The 27,503-nt window shown below is 39.8% G+C and overlaps 1 protein-coding gene across 2 annotated transcripts in view; it reads right to left on the bottom strand.

Moving 5' to 3' along the window:
• Positions 1 to 4,982: 4,982 nt before the first annotated feature.
• The window catches only part of CAMK4 (calcium/calmodulin dependent protein kinase IV), a 138,364-nt gene continuing 115,843 nt past the window's right edge, over positions 4,983 to 27,503 (bottom strand). For both annotated transcript variants that reach the window (XM_030258996.4, XM_041711243.2), the window contains 6 exons: positions 21,254 to 21,344; positions 19,344 to 19,418; positions 15,290 to 15,365; positions 11,542 to 11,668; positions 9,344 to 9,496; positions 4,983 to 6,785 (listed from right to left, as the gene is read on the bottom strand). In XM_030258996.4, coding sequence (XP_030114856.3) covers positions 6,609 to 6,785; positions 9,344 to 9,496; positions 11,542 to 11,668; positions 15,290 to 15,365; positions 19,344 to 19,418; positions 21,254 to 21,344 — 699 coding nt within the window. In that variant the 3' untranslated portion in view covers positions 4,983 to 6,608. The remainder of the gene's footprint in view (positions 6,786 to 9,343; positions 9,497 to 11,541; positions 11,669 to 15,289; positions 15,366 to 19,343; positions 19,419 to 21,253; positions 21,345 to 27,503) is intronic.

Below are 27,503 nucleotides of genomic sequence, written 5' to 3'. Positions count from 1 at the left end.
ATGGACTTTCCTTCCGTGTACTTATGCAGATACAATGATTGGCTCCAGAGTTTTGTATTACAAAGCAGATCATTATTTACAGTGTCAGGCAACAAATGGGACCACATGCTTCAAACTGACTTTGCAGCTTCTTGTGCCAACACTGTAAATGGCAATGTTGCATAAAATATGATTCTAAGTGTATGAACTCATATTATGTAGACAATATTAAGAAGGTCACTGGTCATAGCAGTGGTCAGAATTCCCAGGCCTGACTTGTCTCTTTGGATTGACCTAAACAATGTCTTCCACAGAAGGAAAAAGATGCTGTTGGCAAAGGAGCTTCCTTGTTCTGAGGTGCAGAACCTAGCACAGTGCTGTTCTTGTGCCTCTTTGCTCTGGGCCCCTCAATCTGTGCCTAAAGCAGCCGAGGTGCCTTCATTTTTTTTTTTGGGAAAATAACTCAAGAAGCTCAGTTATTTTCTGTGTCTGTCTGACATTTGTTGCACACCACTAAGCTATTTCCGTCAGCCAGGTATAGGCTGTGAAGAAAGGAATCTGAAGATGCCAGGCAACAGCATGAGTCTGGGAAATGGAGAGGGAAAGTAGAAATACCTCTCCCTGAGTAGTAACTGGCAGTGACAAATCACACCGGGGTGGCTCACAGAGAAATACATGTGTACTTGACTGATGAAACCCAGACTCTTCTGGGAGCAGAAGAGCAGCAGTGAAACCATCTGATGGAACCAAGGGCAGCAGCAGATTTGTCAGGGCAGAAAAGCTGCCTGATGTCAGATGGCTCTTTGCCCACTGACTGGCAGCTGACAGATGCTCCTGGGTGCACGTGGGCCAGGAAAAAAACTATGAAGCACAAAAAGGAAGATTAACAATAAGCCCTTTAGCCATTAATGTTAACACAGGTTCTTGAAGCCAGAGTTTCAAACAGAAAAGATTCTCCCTTTCTTTTAAGCTTTGCTCTTTATGTATCTTTCTACAGGAGGAATTCTGTGCTACTTCATAGGGGCAAATACATGCTGTTTAATATGCCTTTGCCAATAAACATCTTCCTGATACACAAATGAAGGGCCAGACTGTTTTCAGTCACACATGCTGTGGATGGAGCACCACTGGGAAGGGTCTCTGTGCAGTTTGGGGCAGCTCCAAGTCCTCACAAAATGCTGTGCTTGTGTGGTCACTCCTCTTCAACCCCTGCTCTGAGCACACAAAAGGAAGGCACTGAAATAATCTTTTTATTAACTGTGTCTTGTAAGGAGCCAGAGCTGGGCAAAACTCTGTACCACTGTATTTGTTATCTTTCATACCTTGATACGCATTACTGAATTTCAACCAGCAATGATCTATGTCTATGACAGTTAATCATTATAGTTTCAGGTCCAGCTGAGGAATGCTGGCAAGGGACAAACAATGGCTTAAAACTGCCACTTTCAATACAGACTTGGCTCTCAGATTGTTCGGTAGTGTCTGCTTCTTATTTGGTAAATTTATATATTTATGCATTCATGTTATATATATATATATATATATATATATATATATATATATATATATATATATATGTACATATTCAATTATAAAATTTATAATTTTACTGCTAAATTCAGAATTGGATCACTTCCTGTTACATTGTATTCCCGCTTCTCTACTATGCCTATTCCCACAATATTTGAATGCCTTCAAATGATAACTGCATTCATGTTCTCTTTTCCACTCAGGAGGGGTAGAAGACAATGTAAGTATTTGGTGAAGTTTTAGTTATATGTTATCCTTATAGTTTAGTTATCCTTTAGTTTAGTTATTCTTATATTAGTTAGAGGATTCGCATTCCAAGGAATCCTCTTCACTGCCCCTCCAGCAAACTTCTGAATTACTCTGGTCAGAAATTTTACCTCCCAGATATAAAGAATCTGCAGTAAGAATTTATACGTTTTCTGGAACTAAGATCATAAAATCATGAAATCACAGAATGGGTAAGGCTAGAAGTGACCATTAGCACAATCATCTTATCCCAGATCTCTGCTCAAGCCAGGTTTCTCAAAGCTCATTGCATAGGATTATGTCCAAGTTCTGGAATATCTCCAGTGGGGGAGACTGCACAGCCTCTCTGGACAATCTTTCATCTTGTGTGGACACCTCCACAGTAAAGAAGTTCTTTCTCATGTTCAGGCAGAACATCCTGAACACCAACTTCTGCCTATTTCCTCTTGTCCTGTTGCTCAGCACCATGGCACAGAGCCAGCTGGTCCATTCTCTTGGCACCCTTCTTTCAGGTATTCCCATATATTAATGAGGTGCCCCCTCAGTCATCCCTTCTTAAGACTGAATGGGCCAAGATCCCTCAGCCTTTCCTCATAAAAGAACTGTTCCTGTCCTGTCATCATCTTTGTAACCCTCTGCAAGCCTTGCTTTGGAGCTCTGTGTCTACACTAGGCAAATATTTCACACATCTTTTTCCCCTTTTCCTTCCTTATTTTCTTATTCTGCAATACAGCTGATGGTTTTTTGTTCAACAAAACATGGTATTGTGCAGGGGCTCATCAGGGAATTTTATATAAATTTCTTTATACAAAAGAAGAATGAACTGTGTTTATGTTCCAACCAGATTGATACTGATAGAGAATAAAGGACATTCGTTGAGCTGTTATTGTTTTGTAAAGTAGCTTTATGGGTGTTCTGCCTGTCTCTTTGTTACCTCAGTTATCTTCAGGACTTGTGTGTATCCATGCCCTTGGGCTCTAGGTCTAATTGTGCATCTTTCTTGGTCAGCCTCTGAAATTTTTTGTTGCATGAATGCCATGCCTCCCCAAGTTGCGCACTCATAACCTCAGCAGCAACAAGGTTGGCTCAGCCACCTCCTCCAGGAGAAAAAGCCCCTGCAGAAGCCTGGGGTCAAGGCACCGTGCTGACGCTTGTGTCTGCCATCCTGTAAGCAGGCAATGTGCAGGACAATGTGCAAGGATCTGCAGGGAGTCCTCCACCCCACACTGTATCACGCTGCTCTTAAAACCCCAGAGATGACCCAGAATCTGTGCAGAGGCTGAGGGACATTTATCCAGAAACAAGGATTTATTTTCCAGAGTCCTGCTGCATTTGCTGCTTGTCACATACTGCTTTCCTTCTGCTGAGTTGGACACTGACAAATCCCAGCATCATTTTCCCTTTTCCTGATGCTGGGCAGCAGAAAATGTGGTGTTGTCTTCACTTCTCCTGTGGCTGCCAGCTGTGTCCATGTTCCACTTGCAGTTGTAGGAGGTGATTAATTTGTAAAGTGTGGAGGCCTAGCTGCCAGTGAGCCACAGCCTCCTGCAGCCTTGGCCTCCCTGCTGGTCTGAGCAACTTAAAAAAACTTTCTGGTTGATGCTTTGATCCTGCTTTGCTACCGCACAGTGTTTCAGAGCATTTTGTTCTATTCACCAAAGCAAAGGGCCTGCTGGGCAGTTTGTGTCACTCAGTGTGTCCAACAACCTGCTCATTTGCGTGGACAGAATCCTTAGTACCCTTCTTCTGAAAAAACCTGCTGCATCAAAAACTTTTGCTTGGATGGTATTCTGCATTCAGAAGTCGGATTACAGTGTGTCTGCCTCTTTATAGCATGTTTGCAGACTGTAAAGTACAAACTTCAGCCAGCAAACCAGCACCAGGATCACACAGTGCAATCTACTGTGTCATGCACAAAATTGCAAGCAAAAGTGTTTGGAATTACAGGAAATCTGTTCTATTTTGGAGGGAATCTTTCTGAACCTGGGAAAACTCCTGATGTGGTACAAAAGCAGGACTTCCTTAGCCATTTAACAGCCATCATCTTAGCTCAAAAACTATTAGCCTACTAGTTCTGCAATCTGCTTTTAAAGGAAAAGTTTTGCTAAGTTCAAATACTTCAAAAATATTGGAACATTTCCCCTTTTGTACTTAAAGAACATTGTTAATATGTTAAATATTCTAAAGAATTAAAGTTCAGCATTTCAATAGAAAAGAGCACAAGTAACTTTCTCCTAAGCTTATAATCACAGATTTGGAAATATCTGGTCCATCCCCAGTAGTATTCAAGTGTGTTCACATTTTTCAGCCACAGTAAGACACTGATGTTGTACATCCCAGTCTGCATTACAGCAGATGCTACCAGGATATGATTTTTCAGACAAAGCCAATGGAGGTAACACCTGCATCTTCCAGTGCATGCATACACCCAGCTGCTGTCATACATCAAATGTATCAGCCAGGCACTCTGCTTTACTGAGTCACCTACTGGTAATCACAGCCTCAGCACAGACATCCTGATCGCTTAATGTTGAGTGTGACAAAAACAGAAACAACTGAAACCCCAGAGCCTTTATACACAGAGGTGATTTGCCTCTGAAGATCATGCTACCACAGAGAGGTCTCCTCTTGGATGGCATTAGTTCATAGTTATGATATGCTGTGGTACAATTTAGCAAAAACCACCACTGGAAATCAGCTGTGACTGCTTTTCAGCTCAACACACTGTGCCTCAGATGAAGGAATTTATGCTCAAACTCTCACAAATGTGCAGTTACTCTTCAGCCAACTCCACTTCTGCAAGTTTGAAGCAATTATCCCAAATGAAGGAGAAAAGGTACAGAAATCCAGCCTCTCCCATCAAACTTCCCTACTGACTGAACTTGGATGACTTCACCACAGTATAAGAGTGTGGAGTAAAGCAGCTTAGAACTGCATTTTTCCTTCAGTGACCTCAAAGGAGGTAAGACAGAGAGTAAAAAGTGAGACAGGTGGATGTATCTATGATCTTCTCCAAAGTTATTAATCTTGCTGTACTTGTTTCCAAGGGAAAAAATCTGTAAAAGCGTCACACTGGCTTGCATACAGCTGCTATACCCCCACCAGATGTTCCAGATGACCTCAAAGTGTGTCCTTTGAAAACTGAATGGATGCATGTACTTTACATTTCAACCCTTCTTAATTAGCAAACTTTTTGTACAAGTTCAAGTTCAAAGAGTTCTGAGAAATGGATAAAAAATCTCAAGTTTAATAGATTCATTAGCATGCACTTTCACCTAGTAAAGACAGGATCTTTAATGCTTCCTTTTATATTAATTGAGGGCACATTTTATTTATTCAATCTACTATATGAATAACATTGTATTACCCTTTAATTTCATCAGGAAATATAGTTATTAAATATTTTATTAAAGTCTTGTTTTTTTTTCAGTAGCTGCTATATTTTTTCAAGGCAAGTTGTGCAAGGCATAACAACAACATAAAAACAATTAAAGCTAAATATGAATGATGATTGTATTAGGATGTTAGGTAGCTATCAGTATTAAAAAGTTTAACAAGCACAAATGACATTTTTGTATGTCAGGTTCTTTTTGCCATTTTTGTAAAATATCAGTACAATAGTCACATGCTGTCAAATAGATAACAACAAGTGTAAGTGGTCATACACACTGATGCACATTAGTTTTTCAGTTCCTATCAATCACATTCAATGAGAACATCAAGATAGCTGAAGAGCCTGACCCTACTTTTGCAAGCTGATTGATGCACACCGCTGCTAACTCAAGACACAGCTCTGAGTAGATGCAAGATCGTGCTGGTGGATCACTTTACAGGAAGCATCCTTTGTCAGGAAAATGTGGACTAATTACAAGTGGAAACTGCTCACTCATGAGGTTACACTACCCAGGAACCAACTAGATTATACTACTTGCTCCCAGAGCTTGCATAAGAGTGTTTCCCCAAAGCAAAATCAGTAATTGTGAAATAGCTTCCTTCAAGCATTTACAACTTATTTAAATGCAGATTATTCCCTTAGGGCCTATTAAATGCCTTCTAGCTGCAGATTAGAATTTTAATGAATAAACATAATGGTATGCCAGAAATTTGCATGTACTCTAATCCTTATATTTTTTCTTTTTTTTCACTAACATTTTACTGTGGAATGAAATGGCAGAGTAATTTTAGTTGTTATTAAAATACTGTATACAAACAAGAAAAGTCAGAATAAGGCATTCTCAATGCAAGCTTGAACAATGTACATTTTCATGCCCAGTGGAACTACCATTTCAATTTCTTCTCAGAAGTAGTGGAATGTTTTTTTGTGGGGTTTTTTTGGTTTTTTTTTTTTTTTTTGCATGTAAATCCCCAAATACTTTTTCAGTTTTACAGATAAAAAACATTATTTCATACATCAGTTTTAAAAGCATTGGTTTGATATTTCCTTCCATTTTGTCTGCTGGAGGACTATGAACCTGGAAGGAAACAGTTCAAAGAAATTCACAACACAGATAAGAAACCTACTTCCATAAAACCAAACAAAACAGCATTTTGTTTCAAATGCCACCTAGGAACACTAGATAGATGAAGTATACACATTATGGTAGGTAGTTAATAATCCCCATGTTTTCACCTGCCGATATTACTGCAAATTACACTGTTTCCATGACATGCCTAATGGAACAGTTTACTATTTTCATAAGCAGTCACATGCACTGAAGGTAGGATCACCGGGCAGGGCCTGTGGCCCCCGGGAGCAGAACCAGAGAGGCCAAGCTTGCTAATCCCTCTCGCTGATGACAAGGTAGCTGGTGTATGAGATGACATCTCCGCCGACGCGAGCAAGTGACATCAACCTAAGGCGTTTCCTCCGGAGCCGCCGCCGCTGCCGCCGCTTCCCGAGTGGGATTTTCCTGAGCGGGCTGGGTGTCGCGGGTGGGCGCCGGGCTGTGGCTGGGCTTGGGGCCCTCGTGGGCGCTGTGGCTGCTGGCGCTGCCGAGGCGCGTGGAGGCCACCACGGCTTTCACTGCGGCCTGGGAGAGAGGGGACCAAGCAAACACTCCTTAGGGAACACAGTCAACACTCAACACTGCCCCAGCAGCAGCAACTGCGCCCAGTCTTCCTGGGAATGTTACCTTTGGATACCTGCCTGGGCTCAGGTGGATTTAGAAGGCCACCTGGAATACTGGATTGAGGTTTAAAATTGCTGCTTTCACAAGGTTACAGGTTGGGTGACCTGTAACCCAACCTGTTACCTTGGCTGAGTAACACAACCTTTTAAATTTTTTTTTCAGCTATACCTGTTTGGTTTTTTTGTTCTTTTTTTTTAAGAAATTACTTCAGGTGTCCCGTGCTGAAGTTGGACAGCAAAAAAGAAAGTCATCATCTTCTGTCGTAATAAAAAATATAGTATTATCACTGATTATTCCATGAAAATTTCACAAAGGAATACAATATTTATCACTATGGCATTGTTGCATATTCCAAGCGCAATGTTGCAGAGCAGATGGTCAACTTCCTAAGTATAGACATATGAAAATGCACACTAGGAGTAGAATTTCATATCACATGAAATACCACAAAATGAAGACACACATGAAGACAGTTATATTAGCCCTTGCCTTGAACAATTTTATTGCCTGAAAAAAACAGACATACAGAGGTGAAGAAAATAAATGCTAATTTCTCTGTGTGACAGCTCAAGCTATTTTTGATTTGGCAGCTTGTGCTTAGGCATCAAAGAAGTGGGTTTGCAGGAAGAGATGAAGAACACAGCAAGTTTTCTGGATTCTTTGGAGAGGTAATCACAGGCACACACAAAAAACACACAAGAAAGAAACAAACAAAAAACTCCCAAAGGAAATAAGGATGATGTTAGTGAAAATCAGATAACATAAACATTGTCAATAAAAAAGAATCAGCTACAACAGAGTATGAAGAAATACTATAAGGCATAAACCAAAGAAAGTGGCAAGAATTTTGAGAATTTTTGAGATTTTCCTCTTAAAGGAAAAATCACAGATATCCACATTAGTGGTGAGAGGACTTTGGAAAACTGATTACAAACAGAACAAGCCACTCAATGATACTACAGCATCTAAAGGCACTTTCAGTGTAATTTACTCTCACAAACAGTGTTGGATGTTTATGAAACAAATTCAACACAGCCTATGAGAAACCAAATCTGGACTGAGACTTTTAGAGGCCTCACTCTTAACATAAAGAAAGCCTGCTGATAGACTTTTATTTCAGGAAAGAGGAAATAATTACATATTATTTTTACAAACAAAACAACAGCTAAATTGTGTACTCACTACTTCGATATCTGTTTTGGTTTTGTTTTTTTGACCAGGAATTAATTGTCTAAAAATTTATTGTTTCTCTTCAGATATATTTGTGGAAAATAACTAACTCTATAAGAACTGCTAACTGCAATTTATCCTCTTAATAATTGGAGATTTGGTAATTTAATCTTTAAAAGAGAAGCACTGAAAAAATAAATTTAAAAATAAAAAGTGATAGTTTGTAATCACAAAAGAATAAATCGATTGACTATAGGTGTCTAAATAAAATGAGCTTCAAAAATATCTCTGGTGTAAAAATATAAAGAAAAAAATCAAAGCGTCAATGTGAATTACATCTACAATCTCTGAGAACTTTGTAAATGGCAAAACCATTTTCTTTGCCCTGTAGAGATTCTCTGCTACAGTTCTTTACAAAAAAAGAAAGACAAAGTTAAGGCTCAGTTTTTTGTGAATCGGTTTTTCTATGGAATTTACTAAAGCTCTCAGTTAAGTTGCTTTTTACTCTTATTCCCCAGGGCTACAAGGGCAGCTTCACTGCTGTTGTTGCTAATAATTTCTGTGCTGAAGTATCCCTAGAATTATCTCCTGATCAGATGACAATCTTTAAAAGCTGAAAACAGATTAGGGGAGAAGAAAGTCTCCTGATACTATGTTAGTCAGGTGCCTAGTTGCCTGCTATTTGTACCTAAAGACGTTTCCCTGCTTCTTCCCATGGCAGCTGTGTAGACTGGATGGTAGAGGAGCATCCTGAGGATATTTTATGGACCTACTCATCTGAAATGATGACTCTAGTTCATACAGAAGGATGGCTTAAACCTCCTGCTTTGTATTGATAGGTACAGGTGGGTTAGGGATCAAAATACGCTTTAAAAGACTAATTTTCTTCTAGGTTTATGGATGCTCATTCAGAAATTACTCAGTATGCTGTTCTTTCTGGTCGGTATTCTAAGGATGCACCAGCAATACAGGACAGAAGCATAGAAGCGAGAAAGGAAGATGGGAAGAAAAGATGGAAAGTAAGGACTTTGTGAAAGCCATGTACATCCTCAGCAGTTCTATCTGTGTAGATAGAGTTTTCAATCAATTTCACCCATTTTTATTTGTTTTGGCTTAAATCATTGACTGAATCAGCTTCAAACTTCTTCAATCTTCATTGGACATCTCAAATAAAAAGCTTCCGTAACACCATGGAATACTGTCTTCAGAAATGTGGAAGGTTTCTGCAAGGCTACTAAGCTAATTGCATGCTTTCATAGCCAAAACAGAGACTATGAGCAGAGACTTGCCTTAAGTTTACGCCGGGCATTGAATTCTTGAAGTTTCTTTTGTGCGTTGTCCATATGTGCAAAGTTTATTGCCTTCCCTGTGACCCATGGGTGCTGCAAAGCCTGTAGAGTGGTGAGGCGTTTCTTGGGGTCTAAAACAATCAACTTTTTAACCTGCATCACAAGCAAGAAATACAAAAGACTGTCAACCTTATTCTTCATTTAAATTTACCTAGTTTTGCATGTGGGGCCTCTGGCCTTGGTTTGGAGACCATCTAGGGTGAGGCATTCTAAGAAACCAACAGCAATTTTCATTTGTGTCTTTGCAAGTATTTTGCTTCTGGCATTTCTTGGTCCTCCATAAATAACATCTGATTAAGACAGCCACTAAGGGGGAAGAGAGAAGAGAAAGTATCAACTGGTTACCAACATATTAAGGGTATGTACCAATACAGCTGACTTGCTCTTTAATGTCTGACTTGTCACAAGAATCCTAAGAGATTCTTAAAGTCTCTGAGCAGTATCTCTACTTTAGGATTTGGACAAGTTTTAAGCTGGATTAGAAAGTTTAAATTATGTGCGTGTAGCTCCTGCATACTTGTACCATGCAGTCCCCATCATATATATCGCAAGGGAAATTTTTCCTTCAGTAACTGAAAAACCTCATGTACACATAAAAAAAAAAAAGGCACTGTACAAGTGTTTCTGTCTTAGCCCACTCTGAAACTAATGCTGTTTACACCATTCCTTCTATCACCAAAGCCAGCAAACCTGGACTTCTACAAACATGACAGTAGGATATTTTTGGGAAAAGGCACTGCAAACATACCCCTGGGACTGGAGATGGTCCTGCTGGATACAAAGTGTGTCCAGTCAAGTGACATTCCATGAATTTTATTGTATCTCTGGACAAGTGGAGTTTAAAAAAAAAAAGAGAGGTGAAGATGGAGTAACAAAGTACACAGATGGCACTCTGCAGAGCCACACAAACCCAGCTCTCCTGACTTTAGACCCTCTTGGAGCTGTGCAAGTGATAGCACAGGGCTCCACTGCTCCTATGTGCCCAAGGGTGAGGGAAGATTTGCTTTAGGGTTCACTGAAATCTCTCTACAAACAGCTTTTAAACAAAGCTTATGCCCTGAAGTGTATGCAGGAGAATAGGCATTGTGGTGAATATTGGTTGTGTCTCCAAGGAAGACCTTGAGTTAAGCCAATCTCTTCAACTGAACATTGAACTGCCCACAGCATGGATTTTGAGAGTCATGGTAGATCATTATCTACCATTTGCTATGCAATATTAAAATCTAAAAATTTGAGCTTTACTTTACTAAAACACTATGGAGCAGTTTGGACAAAAGATTTACCTGCAGACCGCTGTTTGTCTGGCATTAAATTATATTTTTTTTTGGCGTTTGAAAAACTTCATATCTCATAAAATACCAAAAGACTACTTTGAACTTCTACAATCCTTCCATTTGAAATATCCTGAAATACTTCACTAACGCCAGTGATGTAGTACTTTGTGACACAATTTGTATAAGTATATATGGAACAGAGCAGTTGTGTTTTCAGTGGTTATGCAATAACTGAATTATGCAAGTTATTATTGACAAAAGTCAGACTCAAGCATACCTATCTTTGCAGATCAGTGTCTCCTGAATCCAAATTATTTTATCCAGTAATAAAAGAATACAGTGCAGATAGCATGCCAGCCCTTGCATTTGGCTAATGGAGCATATTTAAAAGTAGTCAGTCTTTCCTCAGCTACCAAAAAAAACCCAAACTTTAACGGACAGAAAAAATATTTCAGAAAAAGCAGTGGGAGGAAAGTTTAATTCCTTTTTATATTCCCCAAAATGCAGGCTTGAAAACTGCATAAAAAGTAGGGCTTTTTTCTACATTCCCCTGAAGGTGTTTACCTGGAAAAGACGAATGGTGAAACACTTCAGAGATGGAAGGAAAGGCAGGCATACATGAACACTGTGACAGCTGCCAACAATCTATGGCTTCCTTCACAGAAGGACCTGAATATCCATGTTCTGAGCACAAAATTACAGCACTGGACTAACAGGGGATATTAATAGCACCATAATATAGCAAGGACAAAAGGAAACAATTATGAAAAATTAATTAACCAATTATTCTGCCCCCACCCCAAATGGGCTATTTCTCAGTGGCAGAAATACTAAATATTCCAGTCTCATTTTTGCTTTACTTACTAAATCCTTGGCATTCAGAGATACATCATCCCACCAGGGGGACACAAAGTCATATTCACAGCTCAGGATTCTCTTAAACATATATTGATCTCCCCTTTCGTCATAGAATGGTTCAAAGCCACAAAGTCTGAAAGGATAAAAAAAGAAATTAATTTTTCAAAGTTTAATTAGTCTTGGGTTGTTAGAAACAGCTCATGGTAGTATTTTCCCTACTTTGTGTCCTGTATATCACTTTGGGAAACCAGACCTGCATGTAACTCATGAACTCCTAATTCTCTCTACAGAGCAAAAAGAAATGTAGTCATAAGTATTCTTTAGCACTGGGAAAGGCTTTTCTAATTATAATTTTTCTATTTTCACATGTTTAATTGGAACTGTTAAAAGAAAAACTGTTTAATTGAACTGTTAAAAGAGGATCATAGAGCATTTATCAGAATCCCTGTAACTCTTGCCAGAGGAATAGGAATTATCTGAGGAAACCCATACACATGAAGTTAGAAGTTTTTACATATCCTATTAGGAATGATTTTTAGACATGTTCATCCCTGTACATTTTTTCATCCTATCAGCCACAATATGTAAAAACCTTTGGCAAGTTTTCATGATCAGGCCTCATCTTTACTTAGGTAACTTACATACAATCATACAATAGTGTGATCTCACTAATGACTGCATTTATAAATATATTGAATAATACAGATCCCAGCAGAGATCCACACTGCTGGCCTCAGGGAAAGCAGACTCGTAGATGTGGTTTCCATTCATATAATGTCCTCTTTTTATTGCTTCATTGCACTTTAATCATGCCTGCACACATAATCAGATTTTTTAAAGTGAATTTCCTACCCGGTATGTGATCTGAGCTTAACAGAGAAAGGCTATCTCCTCCTCTGCTTCCAGAAAATGCAACAAGCAGTAAGATGATGAGAGGAAAACAACAGCAGATCATAATGATCAAGACAGCAGCAAATCTAGAAAAGTCTTACATTTTAACTTGTTTTTGTATTTTTAAACACAATGTGCTTACTCTTGTAAAAAGGAGGCTGAGGTTCAAAGAAGAAATGTGGTTTTGGGAGTGGTGCATAGCCGTGGGTGGAACAGCTGCATCACATTCCACTGTTGAAGAGGAGAAACACCTCATTGCAAGCACATTCGGGGCACATTATTTTTCCAGCTCTGGCAGAGGTGTATTAAAAACACTAAGAACCAGCCTCCAAACCTTGTGCTTCAGTAGGTGGTGGCCAGGCAGAGCCTCTCTGCTGCTCCCCTCCTGTTTGCTGCCTCTCCCATCACCTCTTCTGAGTTTTCAGCACATCCCTGCTGTCCCCATGGAGCACCCCTGAGCAGGTCCCCTCCCTGGCTCAGCCCAAACCACTTTTGGATCCAGGTAACCAATGACAGTAGTAACTCACTACTATCAACTATTGCTTTCCTACTAGCAATTTCAATATCTATGCTTCTACTTAAAAATCCCTTTCGGCAGACAGAGTTTTTGGGGTTTTTTTTCCTACATGCCAAAATAGATGAGTAAATCTGGAGGTGTGATTTCAAATTAGATTAATTGAATCAGTGCAAAACCTAGTGTGGGTGTTCTTGATTTTATTTTATTTTGAAGTAACATTTCATTTTGTGATTCACTTTAAATCAGTTACCTACAAATAAAGGAAAAGTCAATGTAAACAGCTTAAAAAACAACTAAAAATGACCATATGGGATCTTGTGTCCTTTTAGTAACTTAGTAAAATAACACCTTTAATTAAATCCATGCAATTTTAACTACAGGCAAAGCCTCTGTATTTTTTGACCACTGTCTGCATCTCAAACAGAAGGATTGAGATACGGAAGTATTTCTTCCTGCTTTGGGAGTACAAAAAAGGACTCCTCCTCTTGACTTTTAAAACTATACATGAGGCTTCCCTTGAATCATGACAGTTACCACCAATAGGTCTTAATGTAATTTGCCTCAGTAAAAACTGTTCTGTCGAAATACGTGTCAGTTATTTTTAATCAAATTGTAAGTCCCCTTTGATTAATGGCAAGATACAGTTTTGTGCAGATCCTCTGTAACATGGTTGTTAACTCTCACATCTACTCTATTTTGGGGGAACATACATGAATGTTGGGAATGTTTTGTTTTCTATGTAAGTGGGTTTCCTTTACTGAACTATGAGACTGAGACATATAACATTGTCCTCTGGGCTCCAGAATTAATGATTTATCAATTTTACATGTACATTTCTGGTCTCAGTTTCTAATCCATCAGACATGTTGACTCACAAAACTTTACACACAATAGAAGAGTTTAAAATGTGGAGCACTGTTAAAGCTAAATGGAAGAGACAGCCAGGTGTATTTTTGCATCTAGTTCCTGTAGGTCAAGTTGGATTTTGAGAGGGGAGTAGGACAGGATTAGAAGGAGGAAGAATAGAAGAGTATACTTATGCAGCCCCATCCAGGGCAGGAACTCACATATTTGTATTTATGCACATGGAGGGGTTTAGTGTGGCTTGGAAGCATCCCCTGAACAGCTAGAAGGTTTTGAGAAGCTGCATGCAGAAAATGCCAGATATTTAGATATAAATTGTTTGGAGTTTGTTGGAGCTTGCTTACACTTGAAAATAAGTTCTGCTTAAGAAAGATTCTTAGTTTGAAGTGCAATAATTTCATTAGGCCTTGAGTAACTAGGAGAGGCCATAACTTAATCTAGGTGGCTTTGTAAAGTGACAACAGAAGTCACCTCTCCAGTCTTAGGGATCGCCTTGCTGGCCAGTTTCACATTTCTCTGTCAGTGGAAACCTCAGAGGTGACAAGAAATGAGAACCTGGCAGGCAACATCTGAGATGTGATCTTCAATACAAGGTCTGGATCCTAGACCAGACCATGACATAAAGATACAGACATTTAAAAGGAGAAAATAACAAAGAAGCAAATAGGAATATTGTAGCCTACTATTTACAGGTAGCCAAAAAGAGACCTTTGAATTATTTGAGGATTATGTGCAGAAGAAAAGATGAATGTTTTCTGACATTACTATTAGAGTATTTATATATTCTTACATGGACTTTTAGTATGAACTTTAGAGAATATAATTATTTCTTTGCAAAAGATAAAATTCCAAACTGTACTTGCTGGACATAGCAAGTAGTAGGGGAGGGATAAAGGCCCAAAAGTATAAAATCCTCCATAGCTTTAAGTTACATGTGTAAAATGTCATTTTCTTCCCATAAAAGGCATCCTAGAAGTATTGTATATAACTACACAAGCCGTCTAAGCATTGCCATTTCCAAGGGTCTAAATTAGGCCTCATAATTATTCTCCCATAAAGAAAAGAGTCAATACACCATAAGCAAATTTCCCTTCTCAATAATCTTCCTTTGAAAGATTCAATCAATACAATTACTTTAGTAATTGTAATTCTTAACAATTGAATCATGACTAACCACAATAAGAGTTAGACACAAATGACTACTTAAACACAAGTGTTTGGAAGTTTTGATCTATACTTGTTCACATTAGTAGCATGATTCTGCACAGATTTTGCTGCTGTTCAGGAAGAAATGTTATCTTTATCAAATATTTAAACTGAGTGTTTTTCCATGTTCCTCTAGGATTTGACTTACTTCAGTAAGGTTAGGAATATAATAATTGAAGTTCAGGATCTTGTCTTTTCCAATGGCACAGCTCATAGTGTAATTCAATCCCATGGGTGCTAAAAAAGTGAACCTCTCTGTGAACTGCCTGCACTTACAGGATGTAGGTGATAATCCCCAGGGACCACATGTCCACCTCAGGGCCATAGGCACATCCCCGTAGTATCTCTGGTGCTGCAGACGACAAAATAGTCAGTAACACAAAAGCTAAGTGAAGAAACAACAGTCACAAAATCAGTTGAAGTCCATGCACAGTTGTGTCTTTTATAAAAAATTAGGACTGCCCATTTAAGTCCTTAATTAGGCAAATGAGCCCCTTCACTGTATATAAAACAAGAGAAGTCATGCCCAAGCAGAGCCAGAATAAAATGACAAGTGTACTTTGGTTTCAAATTGTTGTTTTATATTTGCAGAAGGAACCACAGAAAGCTACAGCTGCACTGGAGCTACAGTGTGACCAAGAAGGTGGTGCTTTAAGTTCAGTATTTAATTTGTGTTTTTATGAATATATCAACAACAAAAATGGGGCCAATGAAAATCTCCATCCTTGACTGGATGCAGAGGCAAACACTGGGACCAAGGATGAGGAAAAGGCTCAGATGTCTTCTTTGCCTCAGCCCTCAACAGTAAGGCCTGTTTCTCCTCAGGGAACCAGCCCCAGCTGGCAGACAGGGACAGAGAGCAGAACAGACCCTGTGCAATCCAGGAGGAGGTAGGTAGTGACCTGCTGAGACCCTTAGACACTCACAAGTCCATGGGACCAGGTGGGATTCATCCCAGGGTGCTGAGGGAGCTGGAGAAGGAGCTTGCCAAGCTGCTCTGCATCACTGATCATCAGTCCTATCTAATTGGGAAGGTCCCAGATGGTTTGGAGGTTGGCTAATGCGATGTCCCTCCATAAGAAGGGCAGGAAAATGGATGCAGGGAAGTACAGGCCTGTGAGCCAGATCTCAGCGCCAGGGAAGATGATGAAGATCATCTTGGATGTAAGCACACAGCAAGTACAGTACAGGGGGTCAGGCACAGCCAGCAGGGGTTCAGGAATGGCACGTCCTGCCTGACCAACCTGATCTCCTTTCATGACCTGCCTAGTGAATGCAGGAAAGGGTGTGTGAATGTGGGTGTGCCTGCCTGGACTCTAGTAAAGCCTTTGGCACTGTCTCACATGGCATTCTCCTGGAGAAACTGGCTGGTCGTGGCTTGAACAGATGTGGAGTCTGAGTGAAAAACTGTCTGGACTTCTGGACCCTGGGAGTGGTGATGAGCAGAGTTATATCCAGCTGATGGCTGGGAGTGCCCCAGGGTCCAGTGCTGGGACCAGTCCCGTTTTACATCTTTATCCTGGTCTGGATGGGGAGATCAAGTTTGCAGATGACACCAAGGCTGGTGGGGACTAGAAAAGCTGAACAGAAGGATGTGGACAGGTTGGATCCATGAGGTGAACAGAACCTCCTGGATCCACGAGGTTCAATGGTGTTGAATGTCAGCTCTGCCTTGGGCCACAACAACCCCTTGCATTGCTACAGGCTGGGGGCAGAGCGGCTGGAAAACTGCTCAGCAGGAAAGGACCTGCATGTGCTGGTTGACAGTAGCTGAATACGAGCCACCTGTGCCCAGGTGGCCAGAAAGCCCAAGGACATCCTAGCCTGTGTCAGCAACAGTGGAGCAGCAACCATCCCCGCTGTGCTGGGCACCAATGAGGTCACACATCCAATGCTGTGCCCAGTTTGGGACCCCTTACAACCAGGAGGACCTTGAGGGGCTGGAGCCTGTCCAGAGAAGGACAGCAAAACTGGTGAAGGTATAGAGAATAAATCCTAAGAGGAGCAGCTGAGGAAAGCCTGAATGTTCAGCCCGGAGAAGAGGAGGCTCAGGGAGTCTCTACAACTCCCTGGGTGGAGGCTGTAGTGGGGTGAGGGTTGGCTTCCCCTCCCTCGTAACCATGACATGTCAAGAGAAAATGGGTCATTTTTCACTAGGAGGTTCTGGTTGGACATTAGGAAGGATTTTCTCACAGAACGGGTGGTTAAGCATTGGAAGAGGCTGCCCAGGGAGATGGTGGTGTCATCATCCCTGGAGCGTATTCAAGAAGCAAGTAGACATGGCACTTAGTGAGCATGGTGATGTGCAGCCGAAGTGCACAACACTCAGCAATCTTGGAGGTCTTTTCCAATCTTAATGGTTCTATGAATCTATTTACTTGGTGTGGGAATCCAGGGCTTCCCTCTGGCTGCCCTGGCAGGTCTGGGACCCTGGCAGGGGTCAGGACCCCCCCTGGACAGAGCTCTGAGAGACACTGTCTGTGATCTCTGTCCATGGAGAGGAGTTTTCAATCTTACAGGATGAATTACAAGCTCTGAGTGTTTGATAAGAGTAATAATTAAGCGTGACACGGGTGCAAAAGTAAAATTTTAGGTTTCTAGATTAGGGGTTCTGAGGGGACAAGATGGAGGAAATTGGGTGTGTCTTGTCCTTTTCCTCCTTCTTCATGCCCTCCATGTTTCACTGTAGTGTTGGCATTTTTCTATTGGTTTAGGCTGGGGACACGCTGTTCAACGTAGGTGACAGATATTGGCACATTATTGTAAATATAGCACACGTAGTTTCTGGTATTTAATGTTTGTAACATCCCACTGAGGGCAGAGCCCCGCATGCTGCCCTGCAGGACAGACCTGCGGCAGGGCAGCAGAACATGTTAGAGATAAGCAAGAATAAACAACCTTGAAACCAGCACAGACGAATTATGGCTTCTTCTTTGGCTATGGGGCAGAAAGACAGAGACTTTCTACAATCTCGGAATCACCAATAACCACAGATTCCGACAACTTGGCACTTTATTTAGGCTTTATTTTTGATATTCTGTTTTAATTGGAAGGAAAGACAGACAATTTCAGGCAGTTGCTTCTGCTGCTGTGAGGAGCAGACGGAAAGGCCAGGCAGTTTTGGGGACTCCAGCTCTGCAATAGCAAAGAGGAGTCAACGTCTCCCTAAGCAGCTTGAACAAGCACAGCTTGAAGACCCTGGTCCCACTGGATCTGTGATGCACATGGAATCATGGCCACATTTCTGGCTGGCTGTATCTATGAACACCAATGCAATCTTTTCCCTTTCCCACACTACACTTGCACAGCCATGAACAGAAGGGTTTTAGTATTTTTTAAGATTTCCAGAAGTTTGGTTTTGGTGAACGGATTTGTCTGACACATTGATGTTAGTTTAGACGTTGCCTGTAACAGACTCATCATGAATCACTGCTTTGCACTGGCTTGATTTTTGTGCTACTCTCAGAAATCACTTATGCTTTTCTTGTTAAGTTTACTGAAGGCACAACGTTACAGCAAACTAAGTTCTTTGTGACTATCTTCTTGCCTTCAGTCCTCTGCAGAAATCTGCACATGCCAAGGACTATAGATTTTCAAGGCTTGATGCCAAAGTATTCAGACTCCAGTATGTGTTTTTGTTGCTGTGTCCTTTCTGGAGAAGCTGCTGATAGATGGGTGGGCAGGATGTAGGAGCTGGCAGCCCGGAACCATCAATTAATTCATAGCTTAATTTGGCATTTAAAGAGTATTTCTCCTGGGTTTTCTGCAATTCTAGAAAGTAATGCTTGAATATTTTCCAGTCACCAGGACTTCTGCATGGTCAGTTAACTTGAATTGTAAATCAAAGATTGCTATAGGCACATAACTACAGGCATAAGGCTCCTTTCTTCCCTTCTCTGCAGAAATATTCAGCCTCAATCCTTCCCACCAAGTCAACATAACTCTGAGGGCTCTTCTATGAGAATAAGCCTTATCCTATTTTTATAGTATACAAAGATGGGCATAAAAGGGCTAAGCAGTAAGGATGGATGTGTGGCATGGGTAATATAAGTGCTACAAGAGAAAATAACCGGAACATTAACAACTAATATGTGAAAAGTGTTTTATGAAACTAACTGGACTGGAATTAGGTGCTGCTCTGAAGCAGACTTGGAATGTGTGTGTGCTTTTTAGGCAATGTCATACAAGGTAAGGGGCAGTCACAATGTCACCTGAATTGCATTATCAGCTGTTCTGTAAGGTAACAGAGTGATCTCACTGTCTTCTCCAGTGTCCTCTTTCCTTTGAATCTACAGTCATGAAAGCAAATATATGTAACAAAACAACATACCACAGTACCCTGGAGTTCCACAAACTGTCTTCATGGTCACATGATCTTCCACAATCTTGGAAAGTCCAAAGTCAGCTGTTAAGATGGTTTGGGAATATTAATGTTCTTACTCCCTGTAATAATGTGGGGTTTAATGTTGCATATGCAATTAAATAAATATTTATAAGTTAAATTAATGGTATTGACATTTCCACAGGTAAGCATTGATTTAATGAATCTACCCATGCTGCAATTCAGAGGCAAAATTTGTGGTATGAATGAGTATTCCTGGCTCTTGCTTGATAGAAATGTAGCTTATATTTTATTCTGAAAACTGCACAAAGCCAATGCAGTGGGTGGTCTAAGGACATACAAGCAGAGATTCAAAAATATATTTTAGGTATATATTCAGTTACCACTCTGTGAGTAATACAATAAAATTACCAGAATTATTTTGGGTTGCTTTTGTAGTCAAGGATCAAAGTATGTAGTCTCTGCAAGTATTTTGATAAATCTCAGCAGTATTTTGATAGAAGGCTTTTAGGGGCATAAAGATGGTGATAAAAGAAGTATTGATCATCCATTTTCCAATGTTCCACTCTGAATTACTATTCACAGAGCAAGGGCCTTTGTGACAATACACACTGTACTTGCATGATTCCTTCATAAAAGTAATAAAAATGGAAGTGTTCACAACTCTTTTTTTCACTGAGAATAAACTGAGCTTATTCAAATTGACTTATTCTTAGGTGATGAAAATCACCTTTGCCTTAAAAGCACAAAATAAAGGACTTGATTTTGTTTTGTTAGACCAAATATAAAATTGAATGTTTTAACTCAAGATTGGGATAAAAATAGGTCACTTTTCCCTAAATGGCTATCGTTTTTGCATTATAATTTATCTAATTAGAAATAAAATTAATTTTTATAAACACAGCCACTTGCTGTAAATTGGATTTCAATTTAAACAAGGCAATGACCTTACCAGGAAGATGAAGAATCATAGCATTTAGGAAATGCTTCAAAAGCCCTACACACTCTGGACATCAAACCAAAGCCAATGCTGTTGCATTAAATTATCAAGTTTAGGGCCTTTCCAGGAAAGATAAGTAGGATAAGATATAAAGTAAGGTACCATTGCCCTAAGAAACAAGATGTCCAAGATGTTCCTAGAAATCTGTGCACAATTGCTTGAGACAGGCCACTTCATGGAAATTTGGTGCCAGAAATCCATGACGAACACCAGCCTAATGAACATGGAAGCACTCACTCCTAAGAGAGCACCAGGTTGTATTTTCCAACTCAGAAGGGTTGCACAGATGCTCCTTGTTGCTCAAAGCAAAAAACTAGGCATGCCCAACATTTTTGGAGGTCACACCCTTTGGAAGTGTCTGTCATCTCCAACAGAACTGGCAGAACACTTTCCTGATCAGGAGAGCCTTGCTTCTCCGTGGTGCTGACCATGCTTCAAAGAGTTTCCCTGTGCCCTTTGCTAAGATCTCTGCATGTCCCTCAAACCTGCCTTCAAAACAGAAGCCAGCTTTCCTCACTTTGCTTTCTGCCGCTTATCTACACTTTTTTTTTTTTTTTCATACCTATGCATCTTTCCTCTTAAGGTACTAGTTTAACAGAAAAAAAGTGGCATAGAAGTGGTGCACAGACGTTTATGCTGTTCTCATGATTCTTCTTGTTCCCAATGCTTTAATCTCTGCCACACTCTGCACGATTTTGGCAATGAATTTTCTAGGCAAGCATCTAGTTTTGCATTGGTTTTGAAACCATCATTAACAGCTGTGCTGCTGAAGTAACATGCTATTCATTAAGCACTGGCTTCAAATAGGGTGACTGTGAGATGCATATACTCCAAACATCAGCTAGCACATAGAACTGATGCAAAGGCATCAGGGAAGCAGGCATTTAATGCTGCTCACCAATTTTTAATGGTGCATCCGGTGCTGGTGTTGCATAGAGTAGATTTTCTGGCTTCAAGTCTCGATGCACGATCCCATTTGCATGCAGATACTGAGAAAGAGAAAGTCAAAGCATGTAAGTGAGAATGGTCAAGCATGAGTTGACATAATTCTAATTCTCTGTAGCAGCAGATTAATATTTACTCTATGTGTGACACAGAGTTACTTCACTAATTTTCAGCAGCTCTTTTCTCTGCAAACTTGCTCAGCATAGGATCCTTGGATTCATACTGTAATCTGCATAGGAAAATAAAATTTAGGGAGGCAAAGATAACGTCATGTTCATTTGGGAACAAAAACATGTCAGAAAAGTATCCTTGAATTTTAATACAGCAGTATCTCCTGAGAAGAAATCTGATAGATGATGAGATGCTAAAGTCTGGCTCAGAGGAAGGTAGTTTCTGCACAATATAACATTCTGAGAGACAGGTAAATGGTCACATAACTATTAAACAATTAAATAGATGTATTTGAGTAGAAAGGATTCAGTAAGTGGGCCAACTACAATGCTTGAAGTCCCTTGGTGCAGATTTTTTACAAATTTTAATACCACTCAATTGCAAAGTTCCAAAAATCCAACTGTCTTGCTGAAGTACATGTGAATTCACTCACCATTGAATTCCTGCCATGCACTAATGGAAAGAAAAAAATTCTAGAACATATGGCTTCCACTTATACTGCTATGGACAGAAAGAAAAAAATATAATATACGATATACTGATAGACAAAAAAAAGGATAAACTAGTTAGAGAAAATCTGCATTTCTTGTTGATAAAATATTCACACAAAACTCTGAAGCCTTAGAGGAGAATTGCTGAAGGGTAGAATCACATTATCTTATTCAAAAGTCTCCTGTTCTACATTTTAGTAGCATCTCTCTCAGCTGTGTTTTCACAACCAAAAAAAACCCTGTCTCTGTGCATATTTATGCAGGAAAAGACAAATGGTTGAATATTCACCTAGAAAACACAGCTATAATAATGTACACTTGAGTTAGCATCTGAGGTGAATTCTTGACTATGTATCTCATTATAATTTTAGTTCCTATAAACTGCATGTGATTAAATAACATTAAGAGGGAACACATTGCTCTGCCCTTGGGCATTGTTTTAGTGACACTGTGTGCTTTTTATAAGAGTTTCACAGTGCAATGTGTTCTTTACTGACTTTCTCTACAAGCCTAAAATCACAGAATTTGTCATGATGTAGCTTTCAGAGATCAGCCGAAGACTCTCACCTTACTTCACAGTGAAATTTGTCATTGTTCCAGCTGTTTTCAGCAGTGAGACAACTAATCAATTATCCAAGGTAAAAACAGTCAACAACATACAGAAACTGATGGATAGTACACTGCTGCATAATTTAATGAAGACATATCTGCATGGCTGCGAACAATCATGTCCACCCTGCATAAAATATATATCTTCATCATACCAGACATAACTGTAAAAAAGATGCTACCACAGCATAGCAGTGATGTCTTTGACATGCAGAGGTGATACCAAAAGCCACCAGACTGGGGTGGGCAGAAAAAGATGTCTGAACTGACTTATGCTCATGTGCTGCAAATCACTTTAGTTGCCTCTGTAGGAGTGAGAAGGATCAGACATTTCATGATCACTTGATGGAAAACAGATGCTGCCAATTCATCTGCACAAAAAATCCTTGACCAAATTTGTGTAGAGGAATGTTCCAGCCAAGTTTGCAGTCTTTTAGCAGGTCCTTTTTAACACTTGCCCATAATCCTGAAAAGATTTTATGCTGTGAGGCTGAAAACATAGAAATTTTCTTCTCTTTCCAGAAACACTTTTTTGTGAGAGGGAATTTTGGGAAAAACTTTAGGATAAGCTGTTCAACTTTTCCTCCCTTTTAAGCCATAAAACAAGACTGGCTTGTGGGGCTCCTCCTCAGGCACAGCAAGAACCATAACCATTCCTGTGGTTAACTGACTGACAGATTTTTTAACCAATTTGTATTGAAATTGGGGTGTGAACTGGGGTTTTTTGTTGAAAACTTACAAAACCCCAAGTAGGAAAATTTCTCTCCCCCGTCCAGCCCACTATTTGTATAAAACTTACACACAGGGATGCCCAACAAATGAGAATTGCCTCAATAACTTTAACCCATGCCTTTCAAAGATTGTCACTGCAATAATCTGAGCTCTCTCTCTCATGCTCCCTCATCACAAAATCTGCCATCTACTCCCTCTTCACCACACCTCCCCTTATCTTCCCAGCGTCTAATCCAGAATTCCTGCCCAGCCACAGTAACTCCTCTGACATCTCTTTGCAGTCCACATTAATCATGCCATGGTCACACCCTAAAATCAGTCCTTGCTGCTCTTTCCTCTTTCATCCTTTGTTTGTCTTGCTTGACTTCATATTAGGGCTGGGACAAGACACATGCATGGCCAGGGTGCCCCATGCTGCCAGGTCCTGGGTTTAACAGCTATTGTTGGCAGTTTGTATTTTCGTAACACATTAAAAATTTTTGAGTATTGCCAATAGGGTAATAGCTTTGTTGTGAACTAGCAGACAGAAGGGCACATGGATAAAAACCCCCAAAAACAACCCAACAAAAAAAACCCCAGTGGTTTTATGGGTATGGATACCCCATTCTTTATGGAAGTATTATTTAGGCTTGTGGATCCCCAGGCCTCTGAGGGGATAGACAGCTGGCTGGACTTCTGTAAAAGGTGTCTGCCTCTAAAAAGCCTTGTCAATAAAGGTCTCTAGCAGATGCAGTGGCCTCCTGTCCTCCAGCCTGGGCCACCTGTGACTCACTGAGATAATTTCCTGCTCCACAATCCCCTTGCAACACTGTCTCTTTTCAGCGCTGTTCCCTTAGTTAGCAGATACCCTGGGACTGACTTATTTCCAAATTTTCATCAGTCCCATTCTCCCCATGTAGCATTAGAGCTCCAGGTATTGACAGGAATACTAATTGGTCTTGCATAAATATCAACTGTATGAGTTAAAGCATCTTGGTTTAGAAACAGATTTAGTTAAATTAGCATAATCCACTTAGTATAACATTTATCTCCGTGTCTATATTTTGATTGCTCTCACTTTATTTCTCATATACCAATTTTAATAAAAATTACGCTCCTTTGTACTACAACCTGGGAAAATATGTTCAAAGATTTTCCCAGTTTGTAGTACAGAGCTGGGCATTGTGCACTTCCATTGTAAGACGGGTGCTCTACTATTTATATGCTATATCTCTTAATGACTAAGTTAAATGACCAAATGTGAGGATCTGGGGCCTAGTATCATGCCAGAACTTATTTTACAAACCTAGGCATTACAGAATGGCATCATTTTTCCCACATAAAATATATGGATAAGACTTGAAAAATACTTTATTTCTATGGCTGAATGTAGAGCTTGTAAATGCACAGCACTGCAGAACAGTTTAACGTGTCATGCACATTAACATGTGATCATGATGTGGTACTCTCACTGTAGCTAAAATATTCCGTTTTCACTTTCTTCAGATTTTCAATAGAGAACGCCAGTCAATAAAAAACCCACAAAGATGTCTCAGGTAATCTGTGAGAAAAGTTTTATAACAAAATTGAGTAGCACAGTCTTATTTCTCTTTGATAAACTTTGAGGTCAGACTCATCATGACACTAGGTTGTCCTGAGTCTGATATACAGGTGCTTCTCTGCAGGACTTGCTTAAAATGAAGGCAGCCTTCACTGTGGTCTTTACTCCTGGGGTACACAACTGGAATTCATGACTGAACAAATTCCATTACTTAACCTATGACTGCAACAGAAAGACTTTTTTTTCTTTCCCTCTAAGCTTTTTTCCCAAAAAGCTCTCGCTCTACCACATGAAAGTTTTTTTTTTTGTTCTTCATTTTGTTGTTTAATAATATGGGGACCTGTCTAACTTGAAAGATTTTATGACAAAAGTACAAATGTAAACTACTTAAAACTCTGGCCCTATCCCTTAACTGTATTTATGGTACCCATTACACAGAACTGTAGGAAAGTAGGGTTGTAATGAACCTGAATGATCCATTCCTCTCTATGCTCCCTTAGCAGCATCAATTACACCTGCAACAGTTGTTGGTTCAATTTACTGCTGCAGACCTCTGCTATTAGAGACAACAATTTCCCCAAGCAATTTATTACATGGCTGTGCTTTCCTGACTGTTACAAAGTACTTCCCTGCAACTCACCTGAATTTTGACAAAAGCAGATTAAGCCCATTGTTTATATATAGAAAAGGTAGAAAGCAGATTATTTCCTTTTTTTGCAAGGGCCTTTTGAATACTTGTTACCATGTACACAATTATTCTTCTCTCTAGAAGGACTTCTGTTCAGTCAGTCCTTTCTAGACTTGTGTTCATTCTTGTTTTCTCCTACAGGAAAGTGTCAACTTGCACTAATGTGTTGAAAATGAAAATATGCATTCCAGTAATTGCGACTTGACAAATTTTATAGAATGTATTAATAAACATATTTGCCATTTATTTCCAACATATACCACTCCTGTCTGCCTGTTGATCCAGTGTAACCTTTAAGTTCTTTCTTTTTTTTTTCCACTGTCCTTTACTGAACAAAAAGGACATTGAATTTTAGCAATATTATTTTATTCCTAATACTGCTCTGCAACATATTTGCAGCTTTTTCCAATTTTATGGTGTATAGGATTTTTATAAGTAGACCTTCTAGATAAGGTCTATGAGTAGACCCTTTAGATCATATGAGGTTACCAACAAAAAACACTAAAAAGCAGAGCAGGCAAGGCTTCTCCTGAACCTCCACTTTTGATCTTTAGATATGCTGACACACATTCTCTCAGTAGAGAGAACCAGTCTCTAACCAACTTAAAATCACATAAACTTGGTAGTATTTCACCAATTTATTGTAAAACTGTCAGATGAGTCAAGTACTGAAAGTTTTATTTATGTCAAGTAGGTACAATACCTTCTGCTTCTCTCCCACTAACAATGCCTCTTTCCGTGCTTGGGGAAAAGTCAGATTGATTTGGCATGACTTGATCAGGACAAAATCTTGCCTTGCTGGTGACCTCTATGCCTTGTTATTGCCCAGGTGCCCCATATACTTTTCTTCATTATTTACTTTAAATTTCTGGAGGAGTGAAGTTAATTCCTTTCTTCTTCCTCTTGAAGTGAGTACTACATATATCCGTTTCACTGCCTACCCTCCATCAGAAGTGAATGTTATCTCTTACATCTATTTTAGGCTTAAAAAGCTTGCTCTTTAAAGATTGTACTAGGCAGGTCACTGGGTGCAAAGAATTAAAAAAAAAAATTATCTAAATTATTTGAATACACTTTGAAACTAATTTTTAGTAATTTTTCTTGTTGTAGCTCATCCTTTACAGCTTAGTCACTGCTATTAAATGTGTTAGACATCTGTGTATAGCTGAACATTTATGGAAACTAACAGAAGAAATAAAAAAGACAGGAAAGTGCTTCCTTCTTCTAGACATCTTTTAATAGGTCTTCTTCACCTGTAGCACTCCTTATGAGGATGACTGAGTTTGCTACCCTTCTTGTCTTGTGCTAGACGCGTTCTCGTTTTCTGCATTGACCTTCCTGGCTTCAGCCTTTGAATTCCTGGTGTTACTCAAACCTAGGCATGAAGACCTTAACCTGTTCTCTGCTTCCACGTGTGTCTGTGTTTAGCTCCAGGATGGGCTCTTCCTGAGCAGTGACCTTCCTTCAAGGATGATGGCAGATTCCTGTGAGCATTAGCACCAGGGAAGGTCTGTTATCTGATGTGGCTGGTGCAGCGGTTTCATTACAGCAATTTCTGTCCAAGATGATGATAATGTGACAGCTGTGATCATGAATACCAGATTCACTCATGTTTCAAACGGAAAATTTCCACCAGTTTCATTGCTGGATAGAATATATTTAGGACTTGCTTGTTGAATTATTACAAAAACAGGACTGTAGGGTTTTGAACTAAAGCCAGCACTGGACATCTTCTGCTATAAATGCAGTCATTACATGCATAAGGAGCTGGAAACAGGGAGGATTTTTGCTCTCTTTTCAGGAATGTCTAGACTTGTAATTAAGCTCTTTCTGTAGCTCTCACAAAAACTGCACAAAGAGTGTCACTGCATAATGAAAGCTACTGCACAGTAATTTGGTTTGATTACAGCCATATACTGCTTGAATAAGGCATAGTTAATTGATACAGATTTTGCATCAGTTAAGAGGAAGC

The sequence above is a fragment of the Taeniopygia guttata genome, chromosome Z (genome assembly GCF_048771995.1).
Source record: "Taeniopygia guttata chromosome Z, bTaeGut7.mat, whole genome shotgun sequence".
NCBI lineage: Eukaryota > Metazoa > Chordata > Aves > Passeriformes > Estrildidae > Taeniopygia > Taeniopygia guttata.
This window is presented reverse-complemented; position numbering and strand designations above follow the sequence as displayed.